Genomic DNA, 27,744 nt, shown 5'->3' with positions numbered 1-27,744 from the left:
GGAGGGACAAAGACATAATGAGGAAAGCCTAGGGAAGTTGATGAAAACGGAGCAAGCAAATGAGAGAGACAGTGAAGCCAACCAGTGGTAAGCAATGGGAGACCTCAGAGCCCCCGTAAGGTAACAAGAGTTCTTGCAATTGCTCAGTGGCTGCAGACATGGTGTCCCTTGGTGATATTTTCCACAATGGTGATCTCCCTTTATGAGGAGCTCACTGAACAATAGAACATTACTGCTGGTCACTTTGACATTCAACCCTCCGACACAGGCGTGCCGGTCAGACTGGGCTTAGACATAGATGAACCTCCACAGAATGCGCTTCTCCAGTATCCTTATGTCATGGGCCAAGGCAGACAGCTCATCAGATATCTCAGCAAGTGCCTTGGTGAGCATATCTGGGGGCTCGTGACTGGTCCGAAGACTAAATGGGAATGCAGTACTTTCCATAGCCCTCACAGAGAAGAAGGGAGCCAGAATCATAGCGCATCCTACTACAGTGACTAGGAACGCCAGGTTCTCGCTTCTTAAATTTTCGGCATAGAGCTTACGTCACGCCTGCTAAACTAAAGAAGTAGTTCCCTTCTGTGAAGGTCTGCTGCGCGCACTGCCAATTGCTCGGTGCCAAAATACTTTGGTCCTACCTCCTCCTTCTCCCTATATTGGCGGAAGGTTAGCTCAACTCCTTGGTCGCTTCAGTGGGGACAATGTTCTCCACAGCTTGGAGGCTTGTGCACTAGGAACTTTTGCTGCACTCTGAAGAGCAGTCTTGCATCCAGCTTCCTAGATCTAGCTTTGTTAATGGCAAAGCATTGGAAGTCAAATGCGCCACCGCAGGTGTTAATCGGTGAAAGTCTATGCTGCGGCAGAAGATGCCTGTTTAAACACAAGGAGGCCAAAGTCTGTTGCAGTGATGGGATTAATAGCCCACAGCCTTCCAGGATCAGCCCAGAGACGAGAGACATTCACTGCAAGGAGGTGGGGGGGGAGGGGTTGGACTACTGGAAAACGGTCCCTGCCTGCACTTGTCTCAGCAGCTACACCTCATAAGGTTGCAGGTACACACTCCTATATACACCTAAGGGAGCATGTAGATTCAATCAGGTTCCATTCCCTACGACTATTGCCCTCCCTAGCCCCCTGCTCTGCCATCCTACTATCGACCAATGGGAATATTGCACCACCCTCCGTTCCTTGTTGATTCTTATAGATTTTGTTTGGTCCTTTCTTCACCCACTGTGAGGGGGGACCTCATACGTTCCTAACAGAATGGCATCCATAAAGCACAATATGATACAGAAGTGCACTGGAATTAGCTGACACCCTGGACACGTGGTCATTGCTTGTGACCCAGTTTATGTATTAAGAATGGATTAATGCAGGTCTGTTTGCAAAATTTAGAATACAATAAAGATATTAAAACACACACACACACACACACACACACACACTCTGACAACAGACAGCAAATGTGGTGTCTAAGGTGAGACCTAAAAAACTGATAAGGTAAGGCCAACTACGGTCTTTTTTGAACATCCCTTGGTTGCATTGCAAATTTAGGCTTTTATTTGTAGATCCCTTCCCTATTTAGAAGTTAGTGGCTTTGCAGCTGTAGAACTCAATCTCCTTGACAAATGAAAGGTACACCTTCAATTATCCAGGATGAAACGAGCTATAGGATTCCAAAGGGTCAAACCTTCTTCAGCAGTGCAGGTTCAGGAAAATCCAGAATTTTTAGTAGAAGAGATACTTGATTCTCTATGTAGAAGAGGATTTTTACAACACCTTACATCATGGAAGGGGTACAATGCAGCCAATAGATCTTGGGAACCTGCTTCTTTTCTTTTACACTTCATCAATGCCTTTCATGAAGAGATTCCTAATAAACCAGCAACTGGGTGGAGGAGAGGGAATGATTTTAGACCAGCTGACCAACGCCCTTGCCCAGAAGCCGCCTAACGACCCCGCCGACCCAGACAGCGCCGCCCACAACCTCAGACAGTGGATCAACGACTGCGCCAACTCCCTCGCACCACTCAAGAAGTCCGCCCACAACCAAGTCACCAAGAAAGCCACCTGTTTCACCGAAGAGCTCCAGACCTCCAAGCGTATCTGCCGGAAACTCAAGAATAAATGGCTCGCCGAACACACACCTGACAGCCTCACGGCCCACAAAGACGCCACCCGCAGACACCACCAACTAATCAGACGAGCCAAAAGATCCTCCTTCAAAGACTGCCTAGATAACAACGCACACAACAGAAAAGAGCTCTTCAGCATCGTGAAGGAACTCTCCAACGCCAGCGCCACCATCAACGACATTCCACCCTCACAAGAACTCTGCGACTCTCTTGCCACCTACTTCCACCAAAAGATTACAGACATCCATGACAGCTTCGACACCACAGCCGCCCCCACAACGCCAGACACCACCCCGGCTAACACCACCCGCGCCAATCGCCTAACCGCCTGGACCAACGTCAGCGACACCGAGACACGCAAAATCATGAACTCCGTACACTCATGATCACCATCAGGCCCATGCCCGCACCACGTGTACAACAAAGCAGACGCAGCCATCGCTCCCCAACTACGGAAGGTCATCAACATCTCCTTCGAAACAGCAACATTCCCTGAAAGGTGGAAACACGCCGAAATCAACCCCCTCCTTAAGAAACCCAAAGCAGACCCCCAGGACCTAAAGAACTTCAGACCCATCTCCCTACTCCTGTTCCCTGCGATGGTCATAGAAAAAATCGTCAACGCACAACTGACTCGCCATCTCGAAGACAACAACATCCTGGACCCCTCCCAATCTGGCTTCTGACAAAATCACAGCACCGAGACCGCACTCCTCGCCGCCACAGACATCAGACGCCAAATGGACAACAGCGAAACATCAGCCCTCATCCTCCTGGACCTATCAGCCGCCTTCGACACTGTATGCCATCACACTCTGAGAACCCGCCTCCTCGAAGCCGGAATACAAGAGAAAGCCCTCAAATGGACTACATCCTTGCTCTCTGACAGAACCCAGAGAGTCCGCCTCCCCCCCCTTCCGCTCCAGAGCCACCAAAATCATCTGCGGCGAACCCCAGGGCTTATCCCTCAGCCCAACATTATTCAACATCTACATGGCACCCCTCGCCCAAGTAGCCCGCCGATACAACCTCAACATCATCTACGCCGACGACACCCAGCTCATCCTCTCCCTCACCAAGGACCCACACACCGCCAAGTCCAACCTCCATGAGGGAATGCAGGCTGTTGCCGAATGGATGAGAAACAGCCGCCTGAAACTGAACTCAGACAAGATGGAAGTCCTCATCCTCGGACCCAACCCCTCCGCCTGGGACTACTCCTGGTGGCCAACATCTCTAGGAACCCACCTACACCGACCGACCACGCACGCAATCTGGGCTTCATCCTCGACTCTTCCCTCTCCATGTCAAAACAGGTCAACGCAGTCTCCTCCTCCTGCTATAACACTCTCAGCAGGATCTACAAGTGGATCCCAACAGACACAAGAAAAACAGTAACACAGGCCCTCGTCAGCAGCAGGCTAGACTACGGCAACACACTTTACACAGGCATCCCGATAAAACACCTACGCCGCCTCTAACGCATCCAAAACGCATCCGCCAGACTGATCCTCAACTTACCTCGCCACAACCACATCACTCCCCACCTGAGAAAACTCCACTGGCTCCCCGTTGACAAGAGGATCACTTTCAAGCTCCTCACCCACGCACACAAAGCACTCCACAACACAGGACCTGCTTACCTCAACAACACTCAACTTCTACACCCCCACCCGACAGCTCCGCTCCGCAGACCTCGCACTCGCCACCGTCCCCCGCATCCACCAAAAGACATCCGGAGGCGGATCCTTCTCCTACCTCGCCGCCAAGACATGGAACACCCTCCCTACCAACCTACAACTGACCCAGGACCTACTCACCTTCAGGAGACTCCTCAAGACCTGGCTCTTCGACCAGTAGCAGCGTTCTCCCCCACCCCCCTCCTAGCACCTTGAAACCCTAACGGGTACGTAGTGCGCTTTATAAATATATTGATTGATTGATTGGGGAGGGAGTATTGTTAGAACCTGAGGCAAAGGTAGGCAGTAAAAAACAAAGTAAAGGATATCAGCCGGGTCAGCAGAAAGTGAAGGTTGGCTGAAGACTGGCATTGAAGGAATGAAGGAGCTAGAAGTGAGGCCGGTGGAGGAGGGCCTGTCAGGTCAGAAACAGGTAGAAGACCAAATGGAGCACAGGAGATATTTTGTCAATGCTCCAGAGTTAGGTTAATTGGAATCAACAAACCAGAAGAAATTGCCTCTCAATTTTACCTTGATAGCTTCCCAGAGCCATTTGTTCGTTCACTGTTTGACATTTCCCAAGTACATTTGTTTTGTTTCCCTACCCTTCTTACAGCTTTTCCCTCTCGCTCTTGTTATTAGCTGCTTGAAGGATATTGCCTCCCTGGCGATTGATGCTATTGTTGATGTTCTTCATGTGTCACTGCTGGTCCTCCTGGGACTAGGGAGGGCTTTCAGAACTCTCTAGGGCCGTCAACTGCCCCATCACAAGAGCATCGGGTAAATTAATACGGGGTCTTCAGTGCAATTGCAATCATGCTCGATGTGAAGAATATCTTCATATATTTATTCCTTTTTATTATAAAAGTATGAGAAGCCAATATCCAATACAAACCTGGAAGAGGATTATTGGATGATTGATGAGAACTGAATTAATATCGAGCCAGAGGTACGATCTGCAGCATTTGTTGCTCTTCCCCCGCTCATTTTTCCCGAGGGGAGGAGAGCAGCAGGATTCTTCTTTCTTTTTCATCTTCTATCCCTTCAGATAGAGTGGCGAATTACAATTTAATTGTCTTTGCCATAACATTGTTACCTACACCCGTTTCGTAACAGTTACTAGTAAATATGTTTTCCTAGACGATTAAAACAGAGTGGCCCTAATACTTTATACGATCTTTTTGGTCTTATCCTTCCCCATGCTGTAGCCCATCGGCACCTGCATTCTTCAATTTAGTTTGTTTGTTGCCCGGTTCGCTTTCTTCCGATGTGTTGGATAAAGTTAGACTTGCTTAACCACTAAGGAGAACTGCAGAGGCAACAAGTCTTGCAAGGTGTGGATCCCAATTACTCTGGATTGCGGAACCGCACCTTAGCTCCTTTATGGGAGTATTTATAGGGATATCCCAAACACTGGGAAGATCAGCTGGGAAGCAAAGCTCTTGTACACCAAAGAAGACCCCAATTCAGTCTGAACAGATCAAACCACAAACAGTGGCATGTTGTGAATGCAACATTGGAGAGCCCATGCAGTTGGGGAGACCATGATCTGCACCCCCTGGTGTCTGCAGCCTGCACAATCAGAGTGTAAGTAGTGAATTTTGACAGCTTACAATTTGCAGATTTTAATCACCTGTCCTCAGAGAGACCTAATTCCTTGTGTTGCAACTGCAAAAAGATCACAAAGTATATATGCATACCACTGCAAATGGCCAAGGGGGAAGGAATTCCTCACTTGGCCAACCCTTCCCCTTGTATCTTTCAAGTGTGTGCAGTACTTCTGCCAGAGTTTGCAATTACCATTACTAATCGTCATTCACTTTTTGTTCATTGTGAATTGTTGCTTGGCGTTGGCCGCAAAGTCAGCTGCATTGACCGCGCATATAAAGTAGTTTGTGAATGAGGCTTAAGTTCCTATTATTTATAGTTCAATTGAAAGCCATGATCTAGATCAGTATAGAGAAACAAATTATATTCTACAAGGCTTACCAATCTCCAGTTTCCACAGAGAATCTGCACATGGCTGCTGATTAGGGCCTTCACCACCCACCAAGATGGCTGTGTCTGGGTCGCTAAGGCACAGGGCATGACCCCACCGGGGACTAGGACAGACTGCAAAACAGAAGCACTAAGTTAACAGGAGGGTGTAAAAAAATATATATTAATGTACATTTCCAAGGTGGAGGCAAGACTGCGTAAATTGACACTGAAATCAAGTGGCAATCATGAGTTTGCCTCATGCACATTCACAGCACATTTCTCACTCAAGAGTCTTTTCTGTTTGGTTACCAGATGCCAGCTGTGGTCCTGGAGGTCTTCGTAAACCAAACTGTAGCTTTCTGGGGCCCCGGTGTGGGGGTACAGAATGTCTACGGTCCCTGCTCCTTGTGCCTTCATCCAGCCTCTTACAGATGTCGGCTTCAATGCCTACAATGGCAGGTTTGGGCCTCTTTGCAGGTAGTGGAGAAGTTTCCATGATAACAACTTTAGGTATTCGTTCAGAAACATCCGAAAGCTGATGTTGGTCCTGTCTCAGAAAAAGGAACCAGAATGTTGGGCATGTGTATCAAAACAACGTCCTCAAGTTCACTTTCTGAATTTTCAGCACCCTGAAAGAGTATATAAACGCCTGTATAGCTGGACTCATGCGGCACATATGTACACAGTCCAAAAAGAAATGAAAAAAAAAAAACCACCAAACCTATACAAGACAAATTCGCCATTGACATCCTAACCACCAAACATATGCAAGAGAAAAGTTGTAGACCATTACCTCAAGAGACCCCCGACCTTACTCATAAACAAACCCTTCATTGACTTTCCAATAGACAACCATAACCCAGACTAAAATAAGGTGTATTCCAGAGAGCATCCTCTAGTTATTTTCTACCCCCCACCAACCATACTGAAGAACAAACTTGTTAATAGCTTTGTTAGGGTCTCCCATACTCCAAGGTAAATTCTTCAATAATATTTTTTTGCAGTTTAAAATGCTTTATTGAAAATAAAGTACAATATCTTGCAACAGGGTTAAAGAGTACTCTAGAAGAATAATACTAAAAAGTACAGTACATAAAGGCTAAACAAGCAATGTATAAATATATTAATAACTATTGGAAAATAACGAACACAAGTAAAAGGTACCTTAGTGAAAATTCCATTCTGTGTTTTATATTTTCCAGGAAAAGAAGAGACAAGGATAGAACTAGCGAAAGGAAGATAGGAGGAAAGAGAGAAAAAAGAAAACGAAAGGAATGGAAAAATAAAGATGTATACAATAGAACAGCATTACCAATGTCAATGATTATCTAAATAGCAAAACAACTACCCTATGTTGTAATATGTAATTTATGAAATTAGATATTAGAATATGTCATGAAATAATAGTTCATGGTGGCTGAAAAAACTAAAACAAATGTTCTTTTTCTCCAGAATCAGGATAGGTTGTAAGAGGTGACCAGATGGTCTTTTTGAAAAAGACTACTTTTGGCAGCAGATGCTCTGTCAAGTCTATGGTGATAGCAAAGAAGATTCCACCATGCATTAAAGGTAACATTGGTGGATTCTTTACAGTTGAAAGTAATCATTTGAAACACAATAGCAATGACCAAATCAACACATCTGCACTGTTTACAAACACAAATCCAAATGGGCAAGGAGCTTCCCAAGAACTTCAATAACTTATTGATGTCCCTATCATAATCAATCGCAAAGTCTTCAGTTCCTTCATGTTAGCCAGTCATAACTGAGCACGCTCCAGTTACTTCATACCTTCCACAGTCAACGATACTAAACAAACTCTACCCTGACCCCAGCCTGTCTTTACACAACCTAAACAGGCCCAAATGGCTGTAGCTGAAGCAGAAGAGATTCTGCCATGCATTGTACATTGCAACAAACACTGCACTCACGTGATCCTTCATTATAACCTCCGTACAGCGCTCCGAAATGTCTGCAGCATGATGGTCATGCTTTAAGAAGAAAAAAAAAAAAAAAGGTTTTTATTAATGAGGGTAGAATATCAAGGATGTACATCAAAAGGAGAGGCTATGCAGCAACTATCATTCAAAAACTTTTGAAGAGTAAATTTAAGAGCTTTAAACGTTCCCTCTCCAGCCTACTCCTCACCCCACAAATTAACTTTTACTTGGCAAAGCCTATTTCACTTTTGTAGGACATAACAGAAAAATACAAAATGTTTCCCTACAGTTTCAGAAATGATGTAGAAAATAATATAAGGTGTGGAACAGGTTTGCTTACATCTAAGGGCATCTCTGGGCGAACCAGAGGGATGGTGCTCTCAGAAAGCAAGGGGCTATGTGGCGGATCAGTGGCTGAGCGTTTCCTGGCTGGAGTGCTGCTGCTGAACCCTCCAGCTTTTATCACCTGAAACATAAAAGAAAATTAAAGGAGTGACATAGCAAGTGAACAAACTCTCAAGTAGAAATGGATGTCAAATGGCTGTATCGTAAAGCAAGAAGCTTTCCAATGGACATCATGTATTGAGCAGGTGAGAAAGAGCTCAACTGGATCTCTACTTCTCTTGCAAAAAGAGAAACAGAGTTTAAATGGATGTATCCTGAAGGAGACACAAAGGTCAACAGTGTGCACCCTAATGTAGAGATGGTGGTTAACTGGACATGTCGTTTAAGCATTTCCACCCGTGGCCTAAGGGCCCAAAGTTATTCACAGCTAACACTGTGAACTGTATTATATTGACCAATTTATAACAAGGTGAAGCTTTTTTATAATACAATAGTATAACTTTTGCTCATATTTTCATATTTCAGTATTTAGTGCAAAGAGGACCCAGACTGTTATTAGTTTTATATTCAAATATAAAACCAGGAATTCCCATGCAGTTCCTCTCGCCTTGCATCTTTCATCATGAGGGGCATCTACTCACGGTCGTCCTTTGAAACAATACTAATACAACACTGTGCTTTCTGAGATGGACAAGCGCACATCTTGTATCCAGGGATTTTGCTTTACCAAGGACTCTGGCCGATAACAAAGGAGGTCTCACACAAAGCGGACATCGGAAGCAGGGTGGAACCAGCTTGTACCAAATAAGCATATAATCATGTATCCACCTCTATGAACAACAGTCCTTTTAGATGCTAATTCTAATTAGCAGAGACTTGGTATGAAGGGGAATTATTGAGAATCCCAGCCACACGGTGTCATACTATTCACATTCTGATCATTTTGTGCTGCCATTGTAATGGTGATATTTGCTACAATAACTTTGCTTACATTCTATGCTAGTAGCGGTTATCCATCCCCAAAGTGGGTCATATTCCAGGTAATAATGGGGGAGGTTTATGGGACACCGGCCTGAATTCCATGCCAAGGTAAAACTACCAGGCGTAGAGATTGATATAAACTATTCACATGGGAATAGATGTCTCAAGACCCAGTTGCGAAAAAAAAAAAATACCACTTTACTCCTTACCAGTTAGTGTCTAACCAACTATGCAGTGTTCCCCTGTATCCAGGAACCATCAAACATTTCTCTTTAAAGCAACGGGGTGTGGGCCTAATATTGTGCACTCACTTTATCTAGTAGACAGTGCTACCCTCTACGCGCGCTGAATGGCAGCATCGGTCGGCCATCTTACTTCAGCTAAGCAACACTTAGGGGAGATAAGCTTACCTGCCCACTCACGGTTAGAATGAGCTTCGCAGGAGTGCCCCTTTCCGCCAGACTCCTGGAGTCCATGAGGAAGTCCAGCCTCCAGTCTCCTTCCCAAACCAGTGACCTGCTGACACAATGAGATTTGCAATACGCCAGTAACGGTCACTCCATGGTTCAAAATATCAACGTTTACAATTATTTTTAAAAACAGAGCGAGCCTTCGAAACACTAATAAACGATAGTATACGTTTCAGATGTCTCCGAGAGAAACTTACCTAGGGTCAGCATTGTATGTGAGCAAAAACCCACCATCAGCCCATACTCTCACCACAAAAAAAAAAAAAACGAACAACTGTCCCGCCTTTAAATAGTAGTTGTGCCTTTTAGACGGGAGATGCTGACCTGCACTCAAATGGCATGCGAGCAGGGAGCGCAGGTTCACGGGGTGTGACACCACCCAAACAAATGCAATCTTGGCTTGGTAGTTGGCATGAGGGCCCCGAGTCGGATCTGTTATTTCTGCGTTGGTTTTTCTCTTCGTGAAACAAGAATTAAAGACAAAACAGTGACCAGTGGTGTAAGCAAGAGAGACAAAAAGACCGAGCTGTCCATCTGTAGCTGAATTTAAAAATGTTAAACTAGAGAACCTGAAATCAATAGGGGTTCCCTGCTGGTCCAAAGTGTGTGATCCTCCTAGGCAAATAGTTTATTTCACAGAACATCCTTTTCCTTTATTATCACATATGAGCGCACTTTTAAATACCGGAGTTCCTGATGTGCGCTGTACAGCACCTCTTATGTTTGATTTGTTTACTAAAAAGTAATACATCTGCACCCACTGAATTATTCCATGAATGGGTGCAAATTTACTACTTTTGGAACTCAAAAACATTGGCAGTGGTAAGCTTTGAAAGATGAGCTACTCAAGTTTCCAAGTATACTACTAGCAATCAAAACATGGCAATAGTGATGGGGCGTCGGCTTGCAAGTAGTCTAGCCAGTGGCAATCGTTCGGGGTAGCATTCCAACCAATTGTTTTTATGCCCACAGTGTCACTCTAGGCAGAGGCAAAGTGTTCCGCATGGAAACAGTTCATTTCGACCCTTGGTCATCTCACCCTTCCTCCCTGCAGCCCACTGTTATATTTTTAGTTGGGCAATTTGAGATTCACGCCACCGCCAAATCTCACTGACTAAGCTAAGCCCCTGCAAGCGAACGGTCACTACAGTAGCAAGTTAAATCCATGATGGAGACGCATGTGTGTAATCTCACAACCTTTACTTCCCCACTCCTTTACTTTGACGCCTTTAGTTCACCCACACATGCACAACTTTTAATTGATCTTTACTTCGTCCAAACTCTCTAACATTTACTATAATTCTGAGCTTTTCCTTAGTCTCATTTTACTCAGTTTAATTAAAACAGGTTCTAACCAGGATTAAATTAGATATTTTGATTATATAAAATAACGTATTTGAACATCAACCTTAGATGAAAATAAATTACAATATTTCTTATAATACCAACACAACCCTTTTTAAAGCTTTTAAATACATTAAACCACATTTACCTTAATGTACTCCTAATGCTAATCATCACCCTCTTATGAATCCAATTACCTAACTTAAACAAAACACAATTCTATCGATTAAAAGGAATTCTTACTCTAAATCCAATAGCTTTATACCATTTCTAATTCATTTTTCATTCCGTTCTGTTTCATTATTGTAATCTTAACGAACTGAAAATGTTGAAATATTTCAAGTTAAATAGATGTTTATTATTTTTTAATTACATTGTTGTTCAGTTACAGTACTACTAATCATAACCTCAAAGTAAACAAATGTCCATCAAAATAAATTAACAAATAAATCAGTAATTTTCCTTAATGCCAATGCTACATAATATCTAGCTTAGGAGACATTTTTCTAATGGCTTAGAAAAGGTGGTGATCTCACGCATAAATTTCAAGTGTTGTGATAAAAATGCGAGGGAAGTTAATGGCAGCTGAATTAAAGGAGAGAGGAGTAAAAGTTCAATTACTCATTGACAGACAACTTTGGACTTAAAAAGCGCATGCAGATACTTTTGCAGCTCCAAAAGCACAGCATTTGCACAACGTTTTGTTATCAAATCTACTAAATTGGGTTTCTAAACTGATTGTGAGTGGGTGAATGGTTGCAACACTTCAGTGTGGCATCTTATAAATTAGTCTAACGGGTGCCATGTGCATGGCAAGCAAGGGAGTCCCACAAAATGAATTGCTGATCACATTCAAAGTCTTTACGCAGGGGGTGGGGGTGGCACGCAGAGGCATCCTCTGGGAAGAAGGGAAACATAACATGAATGGGTACACTGCTTCTACACCTTTAAGCAATGATATATCCAGAACTGTAAATCATACAACGTGGGTTAGAGCCGTTTAAGACTGACGGGGCACACCCTAAATTGCATAGATTGAAAGGAGGAATTTCTTTAGTCCATTGCCTAGGTAAAGGGTAGACTTTAGGGGAGCTATCAGTCTCACTAAAAGGCACAGTCCATCAAAGGAGGGAACACTTTCTTGACCTCTTGGTGGTGCAGAGGGTTTTTTTCACTGTTCACTCAGTCCACTCTAGTTTGGCTGCAGTGGCTTGCCCTTCAAAAGGAGATGCTTCCATACAGATCTGTCAGTCAGTCACCTGGCCTTCTGCTCATCTTCCGGGTCAATAAAGCCTCTTCTTTTGGGTCAGACTATCACTTTTTCTATACATTTCCTGGAAGGACAGAGGGTTCGACCGTGTCCTGGGGGTGGTCCTAGCCATAAAATGTAAAAAGTAACTGCAACACCTAGGCCTAGCCAGATGTTTTCTCAAAGGCCTTTTCCAAAGCGCAGGACAATTGGGACTCTAGCCAACAAGTGCAGGTGTATTTTCTTAAGTACTTAAACTCAGTAGAGGAGCTGGAAGCTCTAATTCGTCAGGATTTTGTATTAGGAAGGCCAAAGCTGCCACAATAAGAGGCTGAGAAGTTGATTGGAAGATGTGAGGCAGAGACTACCAAGGCAGCTGAATTCGTGAATTGTTCTAGTGCAGGTCTTTGAACTCAATGAGGCTTGGAGCAAAAGGACACAACAATGACCTCCATCCCAGCAGGAATCAATGGTTGCATACGCTACATATAACAATGCAAGATGCCCATGTTCAAGTGCAGACAACTCACACTAATTTTAATATTATCTTTGTGGTGACAGACACACAACAGTAACCATAACAAAATTCCATCAAGGGCTGTGGTGCAAAGAGTCGCTTACACCTAAAACAGCAGTCTTCATCTTCCCTACTCCAAAAGAGTCAATCGCCATAACAACGTCTGCTGATTTCCTCTCAAACTTTCACACAGAAGATGTAAAACTGCTAATGGAAGATACTGGGGAAGACACCACTCCTAACCGTTCTTTCTGCTCACGTCTACATAGGCTGGTTGACTTTTTTTGCCCCATAGTACTATCTGTAAGTTTCCTTACGTTGAAATGTCTGCTCACTTATTGAGTAGTTCCCCCTAGGCTATATCCTTAAGAAACCTGACAAAACATCCACAATTTAATGGTTAGGAGTTCATTTTCTTCAGCCTGTAATGTACTGTGCTTAAGGGTTTTAGTTGTACCACAACCTCTCATATGTTGTCAGCGGTTTTTAGTGTACCATTTTTGGTTCAACTTCTCAAAACCTCTTTTATAAAAGGAGGCCATCCAGATCACAAATCCACAGCTGACAACAGACACTCCTAGAATGCCTATTGTTTGCGATTGTTAGAGGTGCAGGTTTGGGCAAAATAACTTTTTACCTCCACACTAAATATCCCCTTTAAAGGCTGCATTTTCAAGTAAGCACAGAAGCAGTTAAAACAGTAGGGGAGCGACAAAGACCTTATCACTTCAAAGCATAAAGGGTGGGGTGTTCCAAAGTTAGCATGCAGAAATAATGTAGTAGAAGGAATGGCCTTCAAAGTGGTGAACACTGACCCAGCAACAGCCTTGACAATTGCACCAACCACATCCCTCTCCTTCAGCAGTGTAACTGAACAGGTAATAACCCTAAATATAAATGTAACGAAAAACAAGAAAAAAAGTCACTCATGCCCTTGTCAACAGCAAAGTGGACTAAAGAAACACCCTCTACTCCAAGATCATCAGGGAACTACACACCATCCTCAACTCAGCAGCCAGACTCACCCTCAACCTCCCACACACAACTCACATTTCACCACACCTCAAAGTGCTCCACTGGCACCCGATACACAAACATGCTAATTTCAAACTCCTCAGACACATTCAAGGCACTACACAGCTTAGGTCCCACCTAACTGAACAGTCGTATCCCTGCCCACCAACCACCTAGACACCACCAATCCACAAAACTCCTACTCACACACATCCCACACATACACAGAACCAGATCAGGAGGATGGGTGTTCACATCACTTCGAAAGTGTGCAAGAGCAACCACCCTACATCAAAGTCTACTCCTCTCTTCCTGAAGTCTGCAAGAAGCTGAAGGCTTGGCCTTTCAATAAACCGGGCTAGACACACAGGGCTAGACACAAACACCATCTCAGCATCAGAATACCCTCACTAGTGATAGAGCACTTTACAAGTACACATAACTTAATGAATCCCCTGCCACAATCCAAACCATAGGCCTAATCTGTCCAACAACTCTAACACCACATCTTCCCCAATCCTAACAATTCAATGCTAGAATTTATGAATAAGAGGGAAACATGTTTCTCAAGTTCAAGTGTAAAGTTTTTTTATTAATACTCAAAATAAAAATTCTTCAATTTCGCTTTTCATCATTTTGCTTTTATTAGAATTGGTTACCTCATAATGGTTTCTTCATTCTCACATATAGACATCTTGCAAAAGCAGCAGAACCAGAGCTCAGGAAGCCAAAAGCGTGCTCATCTTTAGACCAAACTGTTAGTGCAGATTTATGATGGGCTGTGTTTATTTTTAGGTCTTTAACATTTTTGCAACCACTGCTTGACCAAAAGGCATTATCATACTTTACAGGTAACCAAATTAGCTGACAACATAGGGAACTGGTCAGGACATGAGACCTTAGTAGAGCATTTCATAAACTGGGTGATGAAAAAACAATGGAATTAATAAACATCAAAATCCATGTGAACAATTGAGATTGTTTGAGAGAGAAAAAAAAAAACACAATCTAAGGAGAAGGATGGAGTTTGTTCTTCTTGTGGATTAGTTCAACTGGATTCAGAAAATATTAACTTTCAGCATTTTCCAGAAGGACAAAATGTCTCCAAGGGTTCAACATCTAGGAGTTCTAGAGTTTGTGCTCCAGATACCTTATTGTCCTCCAGCGATTGTCAGACTTGACTACGTAAGGCAAGTTTCCCAGATGAAGAGCCTTAAAATTAAGCCAGAAAATTCTCAACGTAACTCTGACCTCAATTGGTAGCCAGTGTTGATCTTTTAGGACTGACGGAATGTGGTTGAATCTTCTCTTTGCAAAGATGAGGTAGCATAGTGTGTAAAACCCTTAATCAGAATGAGTGATACATGAGGAACAGCAGCCAAGATGGCATCACCACCACCAGTGGCGTAACACAAAAAGAAAGGGCTCCTGGTCTCACACATATTTATTGCCCTTTAGCCAGTCTGGACCCCTTGAAGTGGTGGCAGCCCCTGGAGGGTTTGCCCCCCGCACCGCAAGGGCTGAAGGTTCCTGTGTTACACCCTTACGACCACCATCAAATTGCAAAATGGCTAACACGTAGACAGCAAATTTCTGTTGGTGTGACTTCGTCGGATTTTGTTACGTGAGGGAAGAAAATATTGGATCAACTGAGGAACCATGTTGATGTGGGGTGAAAATGGGGCACTTAGGGATCTTAATGTGGGGAAGGGCATAATCCATCCATGTTGGGTTCAGGTTTTACATTATGGCCTAGTGGTCAGGTTAAGGCCTTTAAGTCATGCAATTTTGGACAGTAACTATAGTTACTAAGGAAGCCACTGAATATCACAGCAGAGATCTTCAAGAATCACCTGTAGGGTGAAAAATAATGTGTACTATATAATTGTTTGGTGACTCCACTGCAGCCATCTGTGTCTATACCTCAAGACGTTTGGACTTCATTCCTTAAGCTTCATGAAAGTCCCTACACTGGGCTACATAGCAATACAATGTAGTACTGTTGAACTGGCACAGAAAGAAGAACTGTCTCTGTAAGAAATGGGGTCTCTAGTTGGCAGTGGTTTGCACCCTGTCTAAGTAGGGCCCCCCACTCTAGTCAGGGTAAAGGGGTCACACAGCTAAAATAACCCCTGCTCACTCCCTTGATAGCTTGGCACAAGAAGTCAGGCTTATCTCAGAGGCAATGTGTAAATTATTTGTGTGCACGCGCGCACACAAACACACGTGTAGACAAATAGCCAATATTTATCTGAGTAAAACAAGATTTAAACGACAAAAATACACAAAGATACAAATTTTCAAAGATGAAGTCTTAGTGTCGCACTTAGAAACACAATAGCTCCAAATGGCGTCTATCACGATGCCTTGAAGAACTCGTTCCCAACAGGGAGTGTGGCCCTGTCAAGGAGGTGCATGGAACCCAGGTATAGTACTTTGGAGAATGAGGAAACAAAGACGTTCCACTGAGTCGGGGAGGTAAAGCGTCCCTGGAGCCAGCGCAGTGTCTGTTCCTTACTGCTACCGGGGAAGTAAGGCATAGGTTCCTTATGGTTGGCGGGGCGAGCCGTCAGTTCCTTACGGTTGCAGGGAAGGTGATGTTGCCTCTGTGGCGAGGCATCAGTTCCTCATCACAGGGCGGGGTTGATGAATCCAGCAGGTCAAGGCGAGTGGCGTCAACTTTGTGGTTTTGCAATCACACCACGGGGCCACAGGTGCTGCAGTGGAGTCATAGTCGCGTGTCATGGATGTCGGTGACATGGCACTCAGGACTCATGCTGTGGCGGGATTTCGGAGGCACTGCAGCAGCATCGGGCCTGTGGTGGTCACAGTCATTGCACTCAGCAGGGACCACGGCTCCAGTCCTGGCAGCGGCACGGATTCGGACAGCGGCACCGGTTCCAAAGTTGCTCTGGGGTCGATGTGATGGTTTCTTCTTGGTTACACCAGAACTCACTCCCAAGGGTCCATGAACTGGATTCGGCACCGCTTGGTTATTCAAGACTCTCAGCTGATGAAGTCTTTGATGTCCCTCACACTTCTTAACAGGAAGCAAGCTCAGTCCACAACCTTGGAGAAATTTTGGAAACAGGATGTAAAAAGCAAAGTCCAGTCCTTTCATTCCCAGGACAGAAGCAGCAAGCAGCAGGGGAGCACAGCAAAGCAACAGGTAGAGTTGGCAGTCACTCCTACAGCATCCAGCTTTTTTTTCCTGGCAGAATGTCCTCAGTCCAGAAGGATTCTAACTTTGTGGGGTCAGAGGTCCAGTACTTATACCCATTTCGATCTTTGAAGTAGGCAAACTTCAAAGAGAAGTCTTTGTAGTGCACAAGACGCTGCCTTTCCTGCCCTTGTCACAGACATACCCAGGGGATTGGAGACTGCTTTGTTTAAGGACAGGCACAGTCCTATTTCGGTGCAGGTGTTGGATCCTCCCACCACTCTAGATCAGGAAGACCCATCAAGATATGCAGGGCATACCTCAGTTCCATTTGTGTGTCTGTCTAGAGTGAATTCACAAACCATCAAAATGTCATCCTGGCCCAGACGCGTCTTCCTCAGCCAGGCAGAGGCATAAAATGGGTAAGCAAGAAAATACCTACTTTCTCAAACTTACAATTTAAAACCCAATGTAACCAATTTTTCAATTGTTAGTTCACAGACCCCAAACTCTTTACCTCTTTTTTCTCCCAATGGGGAATTACACTTTAAATATATTTCAAGGCATATTTCAAGGCAATACCCATTTTACCTTATGGGAGAGATGGGTTTGCAACAATGAAAATGGAATTGAACATCATTTCACTATCAGGACATGTAAAACACACTAGTATGTGTCCTAGCTCTTAAATACACTGCACCTTGCCCATGGGGCAGCCTTGCACCCCCACCCCCATGGGTGACTTACATGTAATAAAAGGGAAGGTTTGGACCTGGCAAGTGAGTGCACTTGCCAGGTCGAAATGGCAGTTTAAAACTGCCCACACAGACACTGCAGTGGCAGGTCTGAGACATGTTTCCAGGGCTATTCGTGGCTAGCACAATCAGTGATGCAGGTCCACTAGTAGCATTTCATTTACAGGCTCTGGGCACACATAGTGCACTATACTAGAGACTTACTAGTAAATCAAATATGCCTATCATGGATAAACCAATCCCGTGGAGATAATGGAGGTGGACCATGCGGAAGCATGAGGAAATGGTCAACTCTCTCGGGGTAAAACATGACTCCCACCAATCATTGCCATCTAAATCTTACACTCAAGCCTCCCACCATAGAGTACTCAGATGAGACTATCAAGGCCTGTAATTCAATGTGATTGGTTTAATAGGGGCTGGTACGACCCCACCTATCATTAATCACTGCCATTTGCGCAGCAAGGTAGTATCCGTAAAGACCGGTCATTCCAAGGCCCTCATCATATGGAGATTTCTTCGCAGAGGTAAAGGTCACCTGTTGACGACCCCCCCCAATACCACCCCACCTAGAAGAAGGTGGTAATCGTCAACATCAGTGTTTGGAACTATTATCGGGGGAGTTTGCCAAAACAAATAGGAAGTGAGGAAGACATCTTAAATAAGGCTTCGCCCCCCCCCCCCCCCCCCAAAGGGTTCTGAGGCAGAAGGGTCTCACTTCAACAAATCCCTACTTAGGGCCGTCATAAGGGATTCAAAATTAATGGCCCATGTCAGGTCCTGAGGGCATCAGATATAGATCCCGAGGTAGCTGAAGGAGAAACACCGTATTGGCACATTAGGCCACCAGGCGCGACCATCTGCATTGCCCTCAACCAGAATCAGTAGTGATGTTAATCTGCAGGTTGGCAGCCTTCCCATACAGATTGAGGATTTCAAGCATCTGGGGCCTGAACACTGCGGGTCTCCCAGGAATAACAATGTTATCTGCAAATAGAGCTTATGTGCTCCTCAGTGGCCCCTCCCACTGCCTAACCAGAGTGTTGAATCTGATCAGGTGTGCCAGGGGCTCTATCACAAGGGCAAACAAGAATAGAGACAGGGGGCAGCCCAGACGGCCCTCAAGTCGACAAAAGTAAGGTCCAAAGTCGGCCTGCTGCAACTTAGCCTCCAGAAAGGTCCACGAGACTGTGTCAAATACATTTTGGAAGTCAATATGGAGGAGGGCCAGGGAACCTTCCATGCGTTACAACAGAGGGCAAGCTGCACCCTCTGTATGAAATAATGGGTGCTACTACCAGGCATGATTCCACAATGGTCTAGGTGAATCAGGTAACTCAATCTGTCACTAGGATCTTTACAAACACCTATATGTCAGCGTTAATGAGGGAAAATCGACATGTGCAAGAAGCAGAGGTTCAAAGGGTAGTCCACCATGGGTATCAACACAATGATGGCAGTGTCTAGGTCTGGGGGAAAGGGCCCATGCTCTGTCGCTTCAGTATATAGAGGGCAAATAGGAGTGTTATTAAATAAGTGTGATAACGTTTAGAAACTTCAATGGGGACCCGTCCGGGCCATGGGTCTTACCCAACTTAAGATCAGAGGGAGCAACGCCTATTCTCCTCCGCTAAGATTGGTCGGTAGATATCTTGGGCCAAGGAACAAGGGATTGAAGGCAGAGAGATATCTCATATCAGTGAGGAGCTGCAGGGATTGCCATGTACACGTTTCTATTTTAAGCCGCGGAGACTTGCACAATCTCAGACAAACCTTTGTGGAGGGCTCCAAAGGGGTCAGAAATGGCCAGCACTATCCTGTTGGAGTCATGGTGGAGCCAATAGAGCAGTTTACTGGACTTACCCTAATAAAACTGTTGGGTTGATGCTCTCCAACACTGCTTCGCCTCTTCCAGGGAAACCTGTCACAGCTTAGTTCTTGCCAGAGGCAGTTGGAATTTAGAGTCTGGGGGCCCCGACCGCTAGCCCACTGCTTTAAATCAAGGATCTGAGCTTCCAACTTTTTTACTCGCAGAAATTTGGCATGTCTCCTTCCTACACACATACCCTTTAATTAGACCCCTCAAGGTGGGTTTTCTCAACGCCCACAGGGTTCCAGCAGAGCACACAGAATTGTAGTTGGGTTTAAAGAATGCCATTGGGTAAAGGACTGCTGTGAGAAATTCCACAATCTCCATGTGTCTAACAGGCCCATGGAGTCTGCACAAGAACTTAGCTGGGAAAAACGCCGGTCCAGGCTGGCCAAGGGGCCTTGGAAATGTTCATGTTGGATCTGGAACTGTGTTGAAGTCTCCCCCTATCAGGGTGGGCCCTGGGAGAAGACCCAGCATGGAAGTTCGAAGTGCTTGTAATCGTGAGTGTAACATCTGCTGGGGGACATAGGACAATATGAAATTATAGTGCCTGGCTTCCAGACGGCCCTCAATCCCTATGAATGTCCCCTGGGGGGTCAATGTGGGACAAAGACAATGCCAATGGAAACATTTTATACTGAAGGACTAATACTCTGGAGAAGACGGAATAAGAGATGCAATCATACCCAAACAGGTCAAGGAAAGAGCAGTAGGAGCCTAAAAGATGCACCTCTTGGAACATGACAATGTCCGGGCGATACCACTTTGTATAGCTTAGCACCGCCGACCTCTTGATATAGTCAACTAGACTGTTCATTCTATGAAATGACCCACTGGGGGCAGGGCTGGAAGGTGGCGGGTCTGCCCTAGGTCCCACTATCCCGGGTATAAGAAGTTATGCAGTACCACTGAACCTAGTGTGCATAGTTGAGTATGTGTGGTGAATGACACTTGCAGTAAGTGCCTATAAAGAAAACAAAGAACAACAAACCAGAGCATAACAGTAACCCCCACCCCCAACTCCCCATAGCCCATACCTCCAACCCTGAAGCATCTGTTGCCCAAGAAGTAAACATAAATCAACTAATAAGGGGTGAACCCCAATCGAGGGTCCGAGTCACCCATTGGAAGGATTTTGCTGCCTGAAAGCAAAATCTGAGGAGTACAAGGAACCAACACAATAACATACATACTCCAGAAAAAAAAAAATACAAAAAATAAATAAATAACACACCCAGTGCATCCCCCTTCCCACCTCTGCAACAGAGCATTTGTAGACACAGCACCTCCCGTAAAATGTATGACCAAAGTGGACGTTAGCTCTCCATGACTAGTTCATTGCGCATTGCAGCGCTCACTGGGGCTCAAGTGAGTCAGTCAGTTTCAGCATTCCGAGTCTGGAAAAGAGCTGGGGTATTGGAGAGTGACACCTCATGTGCCAGGGCCCCTGGCACACTGCCTCCATGAGACAGACTAGGTGATCCCAGTCATCTGTGCTGGTTCGGTCGACCCTACAGGCCGTGGGTCCTTTTTTCCTTTAGGGGGTAGGGGCGTTCTGATGTCCCAGACTCTGCCAGTACCCCCAGTCTCCGTCGGCACCCATTCCTTTGCTTGTTCGGGAGTGTCAAAGATTTGTGTGGACGAAGTGAAGATCATCTTTAAGAGAGCTGGGAGTTTCTGTTTAACATCTTCAAGATGTAGTCCAGGAAGATCATGATCTTGGTGTTGAGGTAGCACAGTTCCAGTTGACTTCATGCCTCCTAAAGGATGAAATCTTGATCTCAATAGCTGAGGATATGAGCGATCACAAGGCTTGGGGAAGCCCTGGGGTGAGGACTCAGTCAGGGCACAATGCATCCTCTCCACCACAAGGCAACAAGACAGCTTATCCAGCTGGACCCAGGTCCGGAACCACTCCTCCACAAGGCCATCCATTCTGAGAGTCTCCACCCTTTCCAGGAACCCAATGAAATGCACATTGCTTCACCTGGACCTGTTCTCAGCATCTTCAGCCAGATGTTTCAGGGTGGCAATCATGAGGAAGAGCTTGGATACCTGGTGCCCGAAGGTTGCAAGCTCATCCTGCACCATAGAGACCTGGGCCTTGGCCTCAGTCACCCCTTAGGGGCCTGGTACAGGAGGGAGACATCAACCTGGACACCATCCACTGTGGTCTCCACTGCTCCCTGGAGTCCTGAATAGCTTTAAAGGATGACTGCCAGGTCTGCGGGCTGGGGTGGCGGGAGAGGGATGCCCCCACAGCCCCCATAATCTCCCCCACATATCCTTCGCAGGTGTGGTGTATTGGCCCACTTTGGGCTGGGGTGGTTTTGGCATGGTGGAGCTTGTCTTGACCCATCTCTGTCTGCAAAGTTACCATCGATCTGGGATGGCAGAGCCACACTCCAGCCTCACAAACCCAATCCAGGCAGGGGAAGAAGGGGGAGAAAGTCCTGCAATGGGGGGGGGGGAGGGGGGTTCTAGAAGTGAAGGACACCACAGTCTACACCAGGTTTGGAGGGAGGGGGAGAGATGGTCCCCACAGTTGCCCCGCAACAAGTCAGCAGCAGACAAACACATGAAGTGTGGGGGGGGGGGGGGGGGTGGGGGGGGGGGGGAGGAGGGGAGGAGAGGAGATATAGTTCTGGGGGACCACAGTCTTGCTGGGTGCCCCTGTGCAGTCTCACCTGGAGGGGGGGAGGGGGGACGTCCCAGTGAGGCCACCAGCCCGGGGTCATCCTCTGTCCCCTGGGATAGTCAACCCCCGCCTCAGGGCTGGAGGCGGCAATGACATCTTAACTGTGGTTCTTCCACCGTAGCTACAATCCAAAGGGGGGCACATGGGGTCCCACCTGCAATCACCATTGGGGCACACTAAGTCGCACCCATCCCCTCCAGGCATGGAGAGCCCAAGGCAGGAGGGTGCTGGAGGTCTGGAGAGTCAGCACACTGTATTCTGCCTAACGGAGCCGCTATCTTGCCCACAAGGTCCGCACCACGGGGCCCCAGCATCCCCATCCCTGCCGTTGCAGGGCCATGGTGTAAAGCCCCAGAACATGCCTAGTGCTTGTAGGGCGCAAGGAGGGCGGAACACACAAGAAACACTGTCAGGCAGGGTGTCTGCGGATATTCAGACATGCGAAGTGAGATGGATTGACTACCATCTTGGTCTCATGAGCCATGTGACCCCCCCTCCCCCGCAAATTGTATGCAAGTTAAGACCTGTTCGGATATTGATATATCAAGTACTGTTTTTCATAGTCTTTTAAAATGTTCAATTGACCAAAACATTCAATTGATAAAAACATGCAAAGTCTATTCTTTGATAACCTTGTCTCCTATTTTAATGGTTTCATTTCTAATATTTCTCATACTGAATCTTTAAATCACTCCTATACGACATAAAACAATTATCAACTGATACCTGGCTAGTATTTCTAGACCTAAGTATGTTAAGACTGTCCTGTGGTGTGCACAGCTTTGTTGGTACGCGCTACAGACCTATCATATGAATGTCCATTCAAATTATCAAGCTACTCCAGGACAGAACTAATCCCTGAAGGGTCCATTTTGTGACAGGCTACCTGCGCGCAGAGTCTTGGATGAGCTAGACTGTAGTCTCACATGCTTACCAACCGGAGCGCCTTATCCTCACTGCTTTTTAAGATAAGACGACTGCTGCGCAGACACTAGTGGTTAGCACTCTCAATCCTTTTCCATAGAATTTACTGAGTGAGCCTCAAGTGGTGAGGCTCTCTTATAGTAAGAGTCTAAAAGCAGGTAGCTAAAATGCAGAAAACCCATTTTCTATAATAATCCTCTAGCTAACGTCAATACAACACGAACAGGAATCAAAGCCTACTCACTCCCCATCCGCTTTACCCAGGTAAACTTCGACCTACACTAAACCCAGCTACTATGTAATGTGGAACTGTCTGCATGCACAATGGTTAGCAGTTATATAATTAAGCTGTGCCAACACAGAGCAAAATCACTTCAGACAATTTCCATTACTTTATTATTATTATTTTTTTTTAAACTTGCCAGTTTTGTATATTTCATGGAGTTGGGAAGCTATTAAAAAAGAAAAAATGCTTCTAAAAAAAAAAAGTGTGCTTGCTGATGAAGTTTTGGGAAATTCACAAACCTCCCAATTTCAGAATTGCAAATTTGTGGGTTTCTCTAAACATTGAAAGTGGAATTCAAAGTTGAGACAGTCATAGTTATAAGTAAGTGCAATGGTCGATGAGGCTTTCATATGAGTAAACTTGCCTTAATTAAGGCTCTATTCTGGTACCCCAAACTGAACAGCAGAAAAAACGCCTTAATTACACAATGCTGTGCGTTGACATTTCTAATTTTTCAATAAGAAAATATCAGCAATGTTTTTTGGCATAAAAACAAAAATAAATGAAGTCCATAGTCCCACGACAATATCGACAGACGATAGTTACACCCTTTGAAGGACTGGGGTCATAGCAAGAACAGATTGCTGGCTCGGTGCAGAGCTGAGACCGTGTCTTTTTAGCGTTTGCAGTCTCATCTATAGAATTTGAAATTTCTCCGAATCAATGCATGAACTGCAGAGAGCAGCAGCTGGATACAGCGAGAAGGAATCAGATTGCGACTCTCCCTGCATTCTGCAGTGCATACATTAACTCAGAGTTAAATGTAAACTCTTTAGACGCTGCAAATGTAAAAGAAGCATTGGCAAAGCCACTAGGTTTCGCCCATACAAGAGCTATTGTCTTTGGCAATATGTTTTTCCATGTTGTGCTCTAGTTTGGCTGATCAGCATGGCTAAAAGTTTTGGAAAGTCAAAGTGGAGTGGGGGGGTAGTGTGTCCTAGAGTGGATTTGTTGGAATGTTGTAAAGTGGAGTAGAAGGAGTAGAGTGTCACATAGTGGAGTACAACGGAGTAGAGGATCAGTGAGTGGTTCAGTGGCACAGTGTGTCAGAGTGGAGTGTGATGGAATAGGGTGGCGTGGGTTGGAGTAGATTGAGGTAGCGGGGTGGCTTGGATTGGAGTAGAGTGGGTGTGGTGGATTGCAGTGGAGTGGTCTGATCTGGATGGATTGAAATGGGATGAGGTGGATTAGATTGGAGTTGGGGGTTTTGGATTGGAGGGATATGACTGGGGTAGATTGGATTGGGGTGGGGTGTATTACATTCACTGGATTGGAGTGGAGTGGATAGTATTGTAGCAGGATGGATGGATTGGAGTGGGGCATATTGCATGGACGTGGGGTGGATTGGAGTGCAGTGGGGGTGAATGGATTGGATTGGAGGGGGTAAACTGAACTGCAGTGGGTTGGAGTGGATTGGAGCAGGGTGGATTGGAATGGAGAGAGTTGAATTGGCGGGGGATGGCTGGATTGGGGTGCAGTGGCCTGAACTGGGATTGGGTGGGTACATTAGGGTAGAGTGGGGTGGATCGGAGTGGATTCAGATGGGTTGGATTGGGGTGAAGTGAGTGTGGTGGATTGGATTGAAGTGGAGTAGATTAAGATGGTTTGGAGTGGGATGGATTGGACCTGAGTAGGGTGGATTATTGTGTATTGGAGTGGGATGGACTGGGGTGGATCAAACTGCAGTGGGGTGGGTTTAATTTGAAGGGGGTGGGATGGACTGGAGTAAAGTTGGTTGGGTTGGAGTAGGGTGGGTTGTGGTGGACTGGAGTAGGGTGAACTGGAGTCGGGTGGACTGGAGTGGATAGGGGTGTATTGGATTGGGATAGGGTGGACTGCACTGGGGAGAGATGTACTGAATTGGAGTGGGGAAGATTGGACTGGGCTGGATTGGAGTGACATGGACTGCACTGGTGTGGGGTGGATTGGAGTAGGGTGAATTGAGATTGAGTGGAGTGGATTGGGGTGAGGTGGTTTGGATTGGAGTGGGGCAGATTGTTTTGGATTGAAGTGGGTTGTTTGGGATTAGAGTGGGGCAGGGTGGAGTGGTGCATGTTGAGGAGGGACAGGTTGTTTTGGACTGGATTGGAATGGGGCAGATTGGAGTGGTGCAGATTGAAGTGGGACAGAATGCTTTGAATTTGAGTGGACAGACTGGAGTGGGGCACATTGTTCTCGACTGGATTGTGGCACATTGTATTAGGGAGGAGTGGGGTGGACTAGGTTGGTGGGGTGGATTTGATTGAGGTGAACTGGGATGGAGTAGGGCTGATTGGATTGGGGTGAGGTGGATTGGACTGGAGTGGGGCGTATTGTTTTGGATCGGAATGGGGCAGACTGGAGTGGACCAGACTGGAGTGCGGTGGACTAGAGTGAGGCGGATTGCAGTGGGGCAGATTCAGAACTTCAAACCAATAAAATTAAGACAGTTGAAGGCACTGCCTCACTCCAATTAAGTAGCTGGCTCACCAATTTATGAGCCCTGCCATACAAATGCTGTGTTATAACCAGGAGTAACAACGTAACCATCTGCATTAACCTCCATATTTAAATGGCAGTAAAGGTCTCCTCATGACAAGTCTGAAGTTGTCCCACTACCCCCTCAGTGGTATAACAAAAGTTGAGGGGGTGGGGGGGGCCTGCAAAAAATATAAAGGATGCCCTCCCACGCAAGGCCTGCTTTATCGCTGGTGGCACCCTTCCCCATGACCTTCTTCTTCACCAATTCCCTCCCTATCACTCTCCAACATTGGCCCTCACCTCTCCATAAGCCCCTGACACACGATTCTTTTTATTTTTTGAAGAGCTACTCAAAGTTCCCTCACTATTTTGTGATCTGCATAGTACATGTTCCTTGCAGCAGGCACATTATCCCTCTGCGCTACTTTATGGTGAGTAAAAACTGCCACTAGACAAAATTCTGATCTCTCATTCACCAGAGTTATATTGAGATTTGTATTGTTTCCTGAAAACTGCTGGATGCACAAGCAGGTTTACGTGCTTCTAACACCACAAGTTATTATTATTATTTTTTATTAAACACAGCTCCCGCACCAATGTCAATGCAGTGATCATGCCAGTGCTTAAATTACTGGTGAAACAATAATGGTCTAATTACAACAATTTGTGAAAAACCTTCATCAGGAGAGTAAACTGGCTTCACCCTCTACGAAGTTACCAATCACAAGGGCCATCCTCGATAGTTGAATGTTGATCATACTCAGTTGCGGACTGAAACATTACCCCAATGCAGTCAGGAGTCCGCCGCCCATGCACAGTGAACTGTGCTGAAGGGGGAGCCCCCTGGAGCTCGGGGTTCCCTTCTACACACCGCAGGGGCTAATGTTATGCCACTGATCATACTCCCTTCATCTACCTCCTACATGGGTGACAGTGCCATCCTCGGTGATGGACTTTCCAGTGTGGGGACCCAGAGAATGGCATTCCAGGGGGATAAAGTCATTTATTGAGTTCATGTAACGGGTCCTTTTTCAGTCTGCCAATTCCTTCTCTCATTAAACAACTATATATTCTGTTGAGTTCCCAAAACATGTACATTTCTTATTCAGTAAGTGCCCGTCATATCAACAGTTATTTCAGCATGAGGAGAGCACGAAGATGGAGAAAGACACTGTGCAACAAAAAAAATGAGATGCAGTTCCCCCAGTGGAACTAAGGATATTGCAAGTTACCAAGGAGTTCCACTTCCATACTGAGAGCTGAGGCGAAGGGCCAAATTCCTTAATTATGTCATTGCACTTTGAGGTGACTTCTAATATCTTTATAGTGTATTTCAAATGGTAGTTTATTACTTGTAATACAGGTTCATACCCTCACCCTACCAATTAAACCTTTGAGGTATTCATATTTCATATTCATTTTAGAAATGATGAATAAAAGCAGAATAAGTACTGTGAAATTAAAAAAACACAGAAAAATACTTTTACCACTTTCACAAAAATATATTAGAAGCCGTTAAATATAAATCAGATTTTTTTTAATATTGCAGATAAGATTGTGTAGAAACATGCAGAGATTCGAACTTCTGGTAACACCTACAGCATGGGAAAAAAAAAATGTTGCATAAATATCTCCTTTCTACTGATCACTTTTTTTTTTTTTTTTTTTTTTTTTTTTTTTAACAGAATCAGAAGCAGCAAACAAGACGGTTCCCGTTTTCCAGGTATAAACTGCAGCTGCAGATTACGCTCAGTGACCAGAGAAGGCCCGTGAGGGTCACGATTTACAAGGTTCATGTTAGCAGAAACCAAAAGACTGCAGCGGCGGCTGCTGAAGATATCAAGGGAGGGAGGGGTGGGGGGGAGACTTGGAATAAAAAATTAAAAATTAAAAAAAAATTAATAATTTTTTTTAAAGTACCGTTCGTTGCT

The 27,744-nt window shown here is 45.3% G+C and overlaps 1 protein-coding gene across 2 annotated transcripts in view; it reads right to left on the bottom strand.

Annotated features, from left to right (window-relative positions):
* The window catches only part of LOC138260173 (rab9 effector protein with kelch motifs-like), a 145,461-nt gene that overhangs the window by 70,366 nt on the left and 47,351 nt on the right, over positions 1-27,744 (bottom strand). The window contains exons 3-7 of one of the 2 annotated variants that reach the window (XM_069208413.1): positions 9,474-9,582; positions 8,078-8,203; positions 7,729-7,788; positions 6,107-6,344; positions 5,807-5,929 (exon numbers count right to left, since the gene is read on the bottom strand). In XM_069208413.1, coding sequence (XP_069064514.1) covers positions 5,807-5,929; positions 6,107-6,344; positions 7,729-7,788; positions 8,078-8,203; positions 9,474-9,582 — 656 coding nt within the window. The remainder of the gene's footprint in view (positions 1-5,806; positions 5,930-6,106; positions 6,345-7,728; positions 7,789-8,077; positions 8,204-9,473; positions 9,583-27,744) is intronic. The other variant, XM_069208414.1, reaches the window with a different exon arrangement.

The sequence above is a fragment of the Pleurodeles waltl genome, chromosome 9 (genome assembly GCF_031143425.1).
Source record: "Pleurodeles waltl isolate 20211129_DDA chromosome 9, aPleWal1.hap1.20221129, whole genome shotgun sequence".
Lineage (NCBI taxonomy): Eukaryota > Metazoa > Chordata > Amphibia > Caudata > Salamandridae > Pleurodeles > Pleurodeles waltl.
This window is presented reverse-complemented; position numbering and strand designations above follow the sequence as displayed.